At 47.4% G+C, this 11,614-nt stretch overlaps 1 protein-coding gene across 4 annotated transcripts in view; it reads right to left on the reverse strand.

The window, feature by feature from the left end:
- SPPL2A (signal peptide peptidase like 2A) overlaps positions 1-7,371 on the reverse strand; it is a 72,676-nt gene extending 65,305 nt beyond the window's left edge. For 2 of the 4 annotated variants that reach the window (XM_051822006.3, XM_089310338.1), the window contains exon 1: positions 6,918-7,371. In XM_051822006.3, the coding sequence (XP_051677966.3) occupies positions 6,918-7,356 (439 nt within the window). In that variant the 5' untranslated portion in view covers positions 7,357-7,371. The remainder of the gene's footprint in view (positions 1-6,917) is intronic. The other 2 variants (XM_070054199.2, XM_070054198.2) reach the window with 2 other exon arrangements.
- Positions 7,372-11,614: the final 4,243 nt, after the last annotated feature.

The following is an 11,614-nucleotide window of genomic DNA, read 5'->3' on the forward strand; positions in this document are numbered from 1 at the left end:
CACAACTTCATCTAAACCTAATTACCTCCCAAAAGCCTTATCTCCAAATAATATCACAATAGGGGGCTGGCACTGTTGTGTAGTGGGCTAAGTGTCCACCTGCAGCAAACAGCATCCCATATGGGTGCCAGTTTGTGTCCTGGCGGCTCTTCTTCTGATCCAGTCTCTGCTTGCAGTTTTGGAAAGCAACGGAAGATGGCCCAACTGATTGGGCCTCTGCAACCAAGTGGAAGACCTGGAAAAGGATCCTGGCTTCAGATCAGCCTAGCTCCGGCCATTTGGCTATTTGAAGAGTGAACCAGCAGATGAAAGACCTTTCTCTTTCTCTCTCTCCCTCCTTCTGCCTGTAACTCCGCCTCTCAAATATATAAAAATCTTTTTAAAAAGAAATCGCAATGGGAGTTATGACTTCAACATATGAATGTGGGGGTAGACAGCAGGGTTGTGGCATGGAGTTAAGCTGCAGCTTGTGACACCAGCATTCCACATAAGCCTGCCTGGCTGCTCTGCTTCCCATTTGATTTCCAGCTAATGCATCTGGGAAAGCAGTAGACAATGGCTCAAATACCCGGGCCCTTGCCACCCATGTGGGAGATTCAGTTCTTTGCTCCTGACTTTGGCCTGGCTCAGCCCTAGTTTTTGTAGCCATTCGGAGAGTGAACCATTGGATGAAAGATCTGTCTCTCCCCTTCTTTCCCTCTTTTTCTGTCACTCTGATTTTCAAATAAATAAATCTTAAAAACCCATGAATTTGTGGGTAGGGAGAACAGCACAATTCATTTCATAGCACAGCAACACAACATGTTTCCGATTGTCTGGCTAGCAGAACATACCTATTTGCCCCTACACGTTGAGAAAAGATAGAAGAAAAAGAATGAGTGAAGACTCTTTGGGTTGGCAAGATACAAAAGGCATTCAAATTTTCAACAAGAAATTTTTCTGCTGGGAATACTGATTATCAATTCATGGTAATAAGTTCAAGATGAGGTTACATGAAAGTACTTCGATGTTTGTGGACAGTGGTCAGCATTGTGGTATAGCAGGTAAAGCTACCACCTGTGAAGCCAGCATCCCATATGGTTGCCGATTTGAGTCCTGGCTGCTCTGCTTCCAATCCAATTCCCTGCTAATGCGCCTGGGAAAGCAGTGGAGGATGCTTTAAGTGCTTGGGCTCCTGCTACCCACGTGGGAAACCTGGAAGAAGTTCCTGGCTCCAGCCCAGCCCAGCCTAGCCCTCGCCATTGCAGCCATCTGTGGAGTGAACCATCAGATGGAAAATTTCTCTCCCCTCTAAGTTTTTCAATGAATAAATAATATTTTTTTAAAAAAGTGTGGACAGGGCTGGCGCCGCAGCTCACTAGGCTAATCCTCTGCCTGCGGCGCCGGCACACAGGGTTCTAGTCCCGGTCAGGGCGCCATATTCTGTCCCGGTTGCTCCTCTTCCTGTCCAGCTCTCTGCTATGGCCCGGGAGTGCAGTGGAGGATGGCCCAGGTCTTTGGGCCCTGCACCCCATGGGAGACCAGGAGAAGCACCTGGCTCCTGGCTTCGGATCAGCGCGGTGCGCCGGCCGCAGCGAGCCAGCCACAGTGGCCATTGGGGGGTGAACCGACGGAAAAGGAAGACCTTTCTCTCTGTCTCTCTCTCTCACTATCCACTTTGCCTGTCAAAAAAAAAAAAAAAGAAAGTGTGGACAAATGGAAATAAAGATTACTTATTTTGGTGCAAAAAAGTTTTTTTAACACACGGTAAATATGTGTGTTATGAAAAATCTATGAATAACTTCAAAAATTTTTAGCATCAAAACAAATTCATACTTCAAAAAAATTTTGAGAGGCAGAATCACATAGTGAGATAAACAGATCGCAAGAGCTCCCACTTGCTGGTTCGCTCCCCAACAGCTAAGTCTGGAGCCTGAAGCCAGTAATACAACCCAAATGTCCCCCATGGGTGACAAGAACCCAATTATTTGAGTCTTCACTGCTACCCGCAAGGTTCTGCAATGGCAGGTAGCTGCAGCCAGGTACCAGGGCCAGGAACTGGACCCAGGCACTGATGTAGAACATGGGTACCCTGGGGTTGGCACTGTGGCACAGGTTAATCTTCTGCCTGTGGTACCAGCATCCCATATGGTTGCTGATTCTAGTCCCAGCTGCTCCTCTTCCAATCCAGCTCTCTGCTATGGCCTGGGAAAGCAGTAGAAGACGGCCCAAATCCTTGGGCCCCTGCACCTGCATGAGAGACCCACTAGAGGCTCCCAGCTCCTGGCTCCTCGGCACAGCTGCGGTCATTGCGCCCATTTGGGGAGTGAACCAGCTGATGGAAGACTTTTCTCTCTGTCTCTCCCTTCACTGTCTGTAGCTCTACCTCTCAAATAAATAAATAAAATCTTGGGGAAAAAAATGGGTATTTGTCACTCCTCCTCTTCGCGGAGGAACGACACAGGACCCTGCGCTGTTCTTTTGTCTGCTCGGCCCTTCCCGGGTTTGCTGCTGGTCCTTTCCAGATTGGCTGCTGTCCCTCCACCTCCGTGGAAGGGCAGTTCCCCCTGCCACTTTCCCCACTTCCGCGGGGGAGCGGCACACCGCCGGCCGGCTCCCTCGGGGGCTGCTCAGATGTTCCCCTTAGATGTTCCTGGTGCATGCTGTCTCTCTCCTCCTTTATAGTCCTCTTCCACCAATCCCAACTCTGCTACCCACACGCCGAGTACGCTGCTCTCCTCCAATCAGGAGCAGGATCAGCTCCTGCAGGTTATTGGTCGAACTGGAGGCAGCTGTGTAAAAGCTGTTTACTCCTCTCCCAGCGCCATATTGTGGGAGAGCAGATGCATAGAATAAGTCTTAATTCCAGTAACTTAGTCTAGTCCGAGTTGCTCCCCACAGGTATTCTAACTGCTAGGGTTCTGCCTGCTCTGAAACTCCGATTTTCCCATGAATTTTCTGAAGTTCCCTCATACACTACTTTATAAATTATCTGAAAGAAAAAAATGAACAAAACTTTTATTAAAAAAAAGAGAGACTCAGAACTCGTCAGAGGACTTTGAAGTATTTTTAGAAAACAGATCGACTGAATGTCTCTCATTCTCTTTGAAACAGAACCCCAGGACTTCATCCAAAACGTGAAATAAGGAACAGGTGGGGCCGAGACTGGGGAAGGACAAGTGTGACATAACATTATGACATGGCCAAGACAGAATTAACAGCCTTCCAGGCACTCACTTTATTTGTGTACCTCAATGTTTACTGGGTTTAAAAATCATTAGAAGAGTCAAATGTGCTGTAGTTTGAACTTCAAACACACAGTGAAGTCACTCTGATGGAAGATGACAAGACGAGAAAGGGAGGCTAAATGATCTTTATAAGTTTTTTACCCTCATCCTCTGCCTCTCCTCCCAGTCTGTGGCAGTGGTCTCTGAGAATCATGTGCTACTCCTAGATGAGGATATTGGTCCTGTTACTACGTGACTATGGAAACACAGGGCCAGCTTCAGGAGCACAGAGAGGAGAAATGGAAATGGAAGAACAAGCATCATTAATTCAAAAGAACTCAGCCTACCTAGAGCTGTAAGATTAAAAAGCAGGAATAACAAGGACTCAAGGAGAAAATGGTAACAGTTTTAGAGGAAAGGAACCAGACCTCCTATAAGAAGGAAAGGGGCGTTTCAGCTGAGGAAAAGGAAGCCAGATTTATCCAAATGCCCTAGAAAAGGAAAAGAATGAAAAACAGACCATCTCAGGAATTTGAAGGAAGGTTAACAAGAAAACAAGCCTACCAAAAATCAATAAGGCAGTGGCCAGTGCTGTGGCATAGTGAGTGAAGCTGCCACCCGCAGTGCTGGCATCCCATATGGGCACCACCAATCCAGCTCTCTGCTGTGGCCTGGGAGGGCAGTAGAAGATGGCTCAAGTTCTCACCCTTGTGGGAGACCCAGAAGAAGCTCCTGGCTCCTGACTTCGGATCGGTCCAGCTCCAGCTGTGTGGCCATCTGGGGAGTGAACCAGCTGACAGAATACCTCTTTCTCTCTCTCTCTCTCTGCCTGCCTCTCTATTACTCTGCTCTTCAAATAAATAAATCTTCAAAAAAAAAAAAAATCAACAAGGAAAGCTACTGCTGCTTAAGACAGAGGCATCCCATATCAGAGGGCCAGTTGGAGTCCCAACACTCCACCTTCCAATCCAGCTCTCCAATATTGCACCTGAAAAAGCAGCAAATGATGTTGAAGTCCCTGCTACACACGCGGGAGACCCAGATGGAATTCTTGGCTCCTGGCTTCGGCCTGGCCCAGCCCTGGCTGTTTTGGGCATTTGGGTGAGTGAACCAGCCAATGAAATATTTCTGTCACTCTGCCTTTTGAATAAATCAGTCAGTCATTTAAAAACAGAAATCAACAAGGAACAGAGTATCAGGGGTGGACATCTGTTGCAGCAGCGAAGACACTGCTTGGGATGCCCACAAGCCACATCAGAGTGCCTGGGTTCAAGTCCCTGCTCCTCTTCCAACCCAGCTTCCTGGTGATGTGCATCCTGGTAGGCAGCAGGTGATGGTTCAAGTACTTGAGAACATGCCACCCATATGAGAGACCCAGATGGAGGTCCTGGTTCTTGTTTCAGCCTGGCACAGCTGCAGATGTTGCAGGAATTTGGGGGAATGAACCATCAGACAGAAGATCTTTCTGCTTCTCTACCTTTCTAATGAATAAAAAATAAATTTCAAAAAGAGACTTTTCCAAGAAGGGAAAGAATGCAAGGCGAGGATAAGAAAAACACACACACACACACACACAAAAAAAAACCAGAAAATCAACAATAATAGATGGTATTCAAAAAAGATTTTAGGGGCCAGCATGGCACAGCAGTAGACCCACTGCCAGTTCAAGTCCCGGCTGCTCCAATTCCAACCCAGCTCCCTGCTAACGTGCCTGCAAAAGCAGCTGAAGATGGCACTTGAGAAACTGAGGTGGAGTTCCTGGCTCTGGGCATTTGGAGAGTGAACCAGTGGGTGGAAGATCAATCTCTCCTCCACCTCCTACTTTCTCCCTCTAACTCTGCCTTTCAAATAAATGGATGAATAAATCTTAAAAAAAAAAAAAAATTCAGAGTAGATTCTCTCAGTTTACCACAGTCATCATCACAGTAGCTGGCATACAACCGATGCACACCAAATATTTGCGGAGCAAGAGAAGGCTACTTAATCCCCACCAAAACCTTGGGTCTAAAGAGTGCACGACTCCAGAATCACATGTTGAGGCACAGCAAAATACATAGATGCAATGTAAAAAGCCCAAAATCTAGAATGTAAGAGAAACAGGGCAGCTATAAAATAAAACAGGAAAGACCTTCAGATTTGTGAAGCCCATGAAATCACATGACTATTTTGGTTAGATTCTCTCGGTGAGAGGGCTCAGAGCTTTTAACAGAAATTCCCATGTGAGCTTGAGGACTGACATGTAATTGGACTTCTCTATTAATACGTGTTGAAAATGGATTAGTGGGGATGTGATATTATATATATATATGTATATATATTTTTTCTTTCAAAAGTTTAAGAGATGAAAATGAGTACAAAAACACTCTGGTAACTTTTCTGTCTAGGCTATGGGTCTCTGTACATTTACATACTATCTGAATTGCTATCTTCTTAAGTACATGGGTAACTACAAATATTTAAGTAGTATCTGTTTGATTACACAGCAAACATCCCGGAGACTCAGACCAACACTGCTATTGTGTTACTTTTTAAAGGCGGTATCTTCAAAAAGTTCATGGAAAATGTGAATTACGGGGGGCGGTGGGGGAACTCCGTGAAGATTTCAATCTGCTTTTACACCAAAACAAACTTAGCTTTTAATTCTCTCTTCCCAGGAACTTTTCGAAGGCACCACTTATTGTTCTCCCTCTCCCCCAAAGCACTGCTAGGTACATGTCTCCTGTTCCAAATGTTGCCCAACACAGGTCGTGAATACATCAAAGGCACTTAACGCCCTTCGGCTCAGCTTTTCTCAGGAAATGTTAAAGGCACCCTTTACACTGGAGAGTAAGCAAAACGCATCCTAGGCGCACTCCCATTTCGACGCTTGGGTCAGTCACTCATAAAACGTCCCCAGCCGAACCCCGCAAGTGAAAGTCACTACCAAGAAAATCCGAAAACACTCTACGCTGGTTTCTCCATCATCGCCCAGCCGAGGCTCAGCCTGCTCGAGGCTCAAATTTCAAACTGTGATTGTTTCTCCGGGACGCTGACAACAACCGTGTGAACACAAGCGTACTATTTTTCCTTAACCGACCCCCTCACCTCCCCCACCACACACACACACCGCGCCTGCCAACCAGGCAGAGAACGGAAAACCAACTCAAGACGTTACACTTGGGGGTGTTCCTTTCAGAGCTGTTTTAAACAAAACACCGACAACGCCTCGGGAAGGAGCCCGGAACCGTGAAGCAGGGAAAACCAGGCGGGGAGGACCCCCGCGCGGGTGCCACTGAACCGCGGGGCCGGCCCAGCACGTCTGGGGCTTATCGATTCTGGCCTTCCAGGGGAGAGAGGTTAAGGAGCCGGGAGATGGTAGCCCAGGCGATAAAACCCGGAGGTCGACACCGGAAAAACGCCGGCACGCAGGGAAAACCTCACAGAAGCCCCGAGGCCAGGGGTGGGGGGACCGCTCTCCTTGGGGGTGGGGCTTTCACATTCCCGGCGCGGCCCGGGGAGGGAGAAAAGTTAGGGCAGAGAGGGCGAAGAAGACGAGGCTGGGAGGACCAAAGTGAGGAACGGAAGAGGAGGGGATTGAGAGGGGGAAACAGGCCACGCCGGCGAGCGCCGAGAGGCCGGGCAGGGGCCGAGGGGGTGGGGAGGAGAAAGGGCGAGGGCAGCGGCCCCGGCCCCGCCCCGCCCGGGGAGGCTCGCGCCCGTCCGCCCCCTTACCAGCGAGACCAGGAAGCCCCAGAGCAGGGCGGCCGCTGCGGAGGGCATCCGCCGCGGTAGCCCCATCACGCCGCGGGACGTCGGCAGCAGGGGGCTCCGGGTCCGTCGACGGCGCCGCCTCGGTTGTGGAGCCGGGCGGAGGCAGGCGGCCGGGCTCTCTGGGGACCGCCGCTGCTTGCTGGGGCCGCCACAGCAGCTGCGACTTCCTCTTCCGGCCCCGCCCGCCGGGCGCGGAAACCCCCGCGTGGGGCTCGTGCCGGCTGCCACGCGCTCGGCGCGTCCCGGGCCTGACTGGCCGGCTGCCGCGGCTCGAGTCCCGGGGTGTCGCCTTGTGGCCGTCAGACCTCGACTCTCCGCCGCCCGAGCCCGGCCGGGCGAAGGGACTTTGTCGAGGCGGTCGTTGGAGAGAAATGACTGAGCTCAGTGCTGGCTTCCCCATTAGCGACCCAGGGACGGGTCATGCCATCTGCGCGTCCGTGGGTCCTGGCCACCCTCGCGCTTACGTGTACACCCTAAATCCGTCCGCTTTCTCCAAAACTGCCCCAAGGCTCCTCTCCCCCAAGCTTCTCTGTCCGCCCATTAACCCACATGGTCCCAGAGAGATCTTTTCAAAATCCAAGTGAATTCTGGTCGCTCTCATCACACATAGGACAAAACGAAAACTCTGGCCTACAGAGTTCACATACTCTGGTCCCTGCCTTGCTCTCTGTCCCTGTCTCCACATCTTCTCCACGCTGTAAACAATGACTTCTAGATTTTGCTACTGGTATCCCTGCCTACCGGAATACTTTTGTCTCTGAAACTCAGGGCTTCCTGTTGGCATTTGCCTTATCCGCTGATATGTCAATTACCGGGAAGGAACTTGACATTCCCAATCTAGAGAGCCCTTCATTCATTTCATATCATGGTTTATTTTAATTCTCTGATAGCACCTTGTGTTCTCTTGGGCTTTCTTAGGCTTTACCTCCCAGTTGATGGTGCCTTTGCTTTGTTCACTTTACATCTACAGCATTTGTAATAGATCCTCAAATATTTGTTAGATGAATATTTAATACCAAATCCTGTATTGGACAATGTCCCTGATAATCCATGGTTCACGGTTTAGTGAGGGACACAGATATGTGAGCAAACACAATTCAGGGGGAATAGTGACTTTTGTTTTCACAAGATGCTATGAGAGTATCTAGGGGAGGTAATAAAAAGGGTGCCAGGAAAAATTCCAGCCTGAACTGAATGTTGGGTGAGTTAATTTTAGACAGGCAAGGGTGGGGGGGCACCTCCAGGGAGAGTGAACTATTAGTGGTCAAAGCCAAAGGTGGCCTTGGAAAAACTGCAAAACCTGAGCTTGGAAAAAGTTAGGAGTGGTGAAAGACAAAGTGTGAGCAGAGGGCAGAGGCCAAGTCATACCCAGGCTGGGGCGATTTGGGATTTGCGGCTTGAACCTGTGATGGTGGGGAGCCAACAAATTACAAATAAAGCAACGATATGCAATTTCTGTTTTGTAAGCTCTTTGTAGTAATTGCTGGAGTGGCAAATAGGTTGAAACAGGGCAAGAGATCTATTAGACAACTGTAGTAACTTAACCCAGGCCAGGGAGAGCAAAGGGGTAGGAGCAGAAGGATTTATAAGAAAGATTTATTTTAAAACTTGGTAACTCTGGGAGATGGAGAGTGCTGATCCCAGGATCCTGCTCTGGGGCATTCATTGAGCTGGATGCCACAGGAGAAGGGAGGAAGGCAAAATGCTTTTGGACACAAGTTTGAAATGCTGGTGGGATACGCAAGTGCCAATGTCTGTAGGCTGATGGCTACATAGGTCTGTTGGAAGCCTGGTAGTACAGGTAGGCCAGAATTCCGGTCTCCCGTCTGTCCATACTGGATGTTTTCACCCTTTGTGGCTGGCTAGGGCAGGCTGGTTTGCCCTTTTGTAAAGTGGCTCTGATGGACTAGATGACTTCATCTCGAAGCATTCCCTGTGCCTCTTAGAGCCCTTGCCTGTGAGACTCTAAAGTGGCTCCTGGGGCTGTCTGAAGATGCTCGGGTTTTCCTGCCTACATGTTATGCCTGTTTTCCCTCCCCTTGATTGGAAAAAATTCTGCTTGCCTGTGTTATAGGTTAGTCTCTCGTGGCATCTCTGTTCATCTGCATTAGTTTTTTCAGCCTAAAAATGTGGTCAGTAAAACATGTTCCGTCTACCTTATGTGATTGTCATAAACATGATATGATTTGTAATGTGAATAAAGTTACTCTACCAACTAAAAGAAAAAAAGGAGGAGGGAGTGGGGGAGGGGCTAGAAAGAGAGGGAGAAGAAGAGTAGAAGGCTATTGTTTAGAGTGTCACTGCTGTTTATTTTAATTTTTCTGCCAGGATAGTTTCTCTTTGGTTGAAGTCCCTGCGCATGATGAAATGAAGGAAAAATGGGAGGGTTAATGGAAAATTAAAAGATGCTTTTTAAATGGCTTTACTGCTGGAAAGGCTGTTAAAGGTTGTTTGGAACATACCTCTGTTACACATGAATTGCCCTGCAAGAATTAGGTAGGGGAAAGGGTACCCCCATAATTAGTTACTATTTTCCTTCTCTAAAGAAACTATGTATAAAATCTAATTATGGAAAATAATGTCATTAAACTAAAGTGATTTGGATTTGAAAATATTTCTTTAGTTAATAGAATTTTTTCTTTTTCTGATGATTAAGATAGTGTTATTTTTTGTCAGAACCTTTCTATCTTCTAGGAAATGGGCAAGATATATTGGTTTTGTGTTACAAAAAGGAAACTTCCAAGTTGGCAGCAGAGGAAGAGAAGCTGAAACCCCTTGCCCTACCTCTGAACACTACATCCTGCTTGCCAGCTCTGCACAGTGATTTTTTAAAAAGATTTTATTTATTTATTTGAGAGGTAGAGTACAGTGAGAGGGAGAGACAGAGAAAGGTCTTCCTTCCACTGGTTCACTCCCCAAATGGGCACAATGGCCGAAGCTTCGCCAATCCGAAGTCAGGAGACAAGAATTTCTTCCAGGTCTCCCACGTGGGTGCAGGGTCCCAAGCACCTGGGCCATCTTCCACTGCTTTCCCAGGCCATAGCAGAGAGCTAGATCGGAAGTGGAGCAGCTGGGACTCGAACCAGTGCCCATTTGGGATGCTAGCGCCGAAGGCCGAGGATCAGCCTACTGCGCCACAGCGCCGGCCCCATATACAGTGATTTTTACCATGGGCAATTATGAAGTGTTGGTAATGAGAACCAAAGACTTTTCTTGGCAACTTGATAATTTAGTATGGAACAAAGATACTCAATCTTGTCTATTTATTAGAATTATTTTTAAACTTATCAACTTATATATTTTTTTTTGTTTTCATTGTATTTGAAAGGCAGAGAGACACAAAGAAATGAGAGAGAGAGAGAAGGATATCTTCCATAGGATAGTTCATTCCCCAAATGCCCACAATTGCCAGGGCTGGGTCAGGCTGAAGCCAGGAATCCAGAATTCAATCCGAATCTCCCACTTAGGTGGTAGGGATCCAAGTACTTGAGTCAACACCTATTGCCTTCCAAGATGTGCATTAGTAGGAAGCTTGGTGGGAAGTGGATGGAGTAGCCAGGATTCCAGCCAAGCACTGCAATATGGGATGTGGGTGTCCCAGACAGCATCAACTGCTGTGCCAAATGCTGGCCCCCAGATAAGGGAACTTTAAAGGATACTGATGCCCGCTAATCCCCCTCTTGTCATACAGATCCTAAATTTAGTTGGCTGGGATGTGGCCTGTGCATCCAGATTCTTAAAGCTCTCTAGGTGTTTCTGACATGCAGCAAGGTTGAGGAACTTTGGCTTAGTCAGTGATTCTTGGGCCTCACCCCAGGTACACTGAACCAGAAACTCTGGGAGTAGGGCTCAGCGATCTGTTTAGTAAGCTCCCTTAGAATTCTTAGGTGCACACTGAGGTTTGAGAACTATTGATTTAGAGCAGTGTTCTATAACTGCATACTACAATCATCTCAGAGGTTAAAATAAAAAAAAAAAAAAAACAACCCTGTATGCTTTAATTAAACTGAAAGTAAGGGGTGAGCATTAGGCACAACAGTTGACCCTACTTGGGACACTCACACCCCATATCAGAGTACGTGGGTTCAAGTCCCACTTCTGCTTCAGATCTGGCTCGATACTGCTGGGCACCCTGGGAGGCAACAGTGATGACTCAAGAACTTGGATCCCAGCCACCCATGAGAGAGACCTGGCTTGAGTTCCCAACTTCAGTCTGGCCCAGCCCCCGCTGTTGCTGGCACCTGGGGAGAGAAACAACAGATGGAAGATCTTTGTCTCTCTCTGTCTTTCAAATAAAATTAAAATTTTCAAAGAAATACTAAAAGTAAAAATGGACATATATAATTGTAGCTAAAGATTTCAATGCTCCTCTCAATAATTGAAAGAATAAATCAGAAAGAATAAATTAGGAAGGACACAGAAGACTTGATCAACATTATCAACCAACTTGACCTAATTTGCATTTATAGAACACTCACCCAGCAACTACACAATTTCAAGGAATATGGACCCTTTACCAAGTAAATTATTTGGCCACAAAACAAAGCATAATAATTTAAAGACGGTTCAAATCGTATAAAGTTTATTGTCTGACCTCTACAGAACTAAACTGGATATAAATAATAGGACAATATCTAGAAAATCTTCAGGTACTAGAA

This window comes from Oryctolagus cuniculus, chromosome 12 (assembly GCF_051225735.1).
Source record: "Oryctolagus cuniculus isolate XC-2025 breed Fujian yellow rabbit chromosome 12, ASM5122573v1, whole genome shotgun sequence".
In the NCBI taxonomy this organism is placed as follows: Eukaryota; Metazoa; Chordata; class Mammalia; order Lagomorpha; family Leporidae; genus Oryctolagus; species Oryctolagus cuniculus.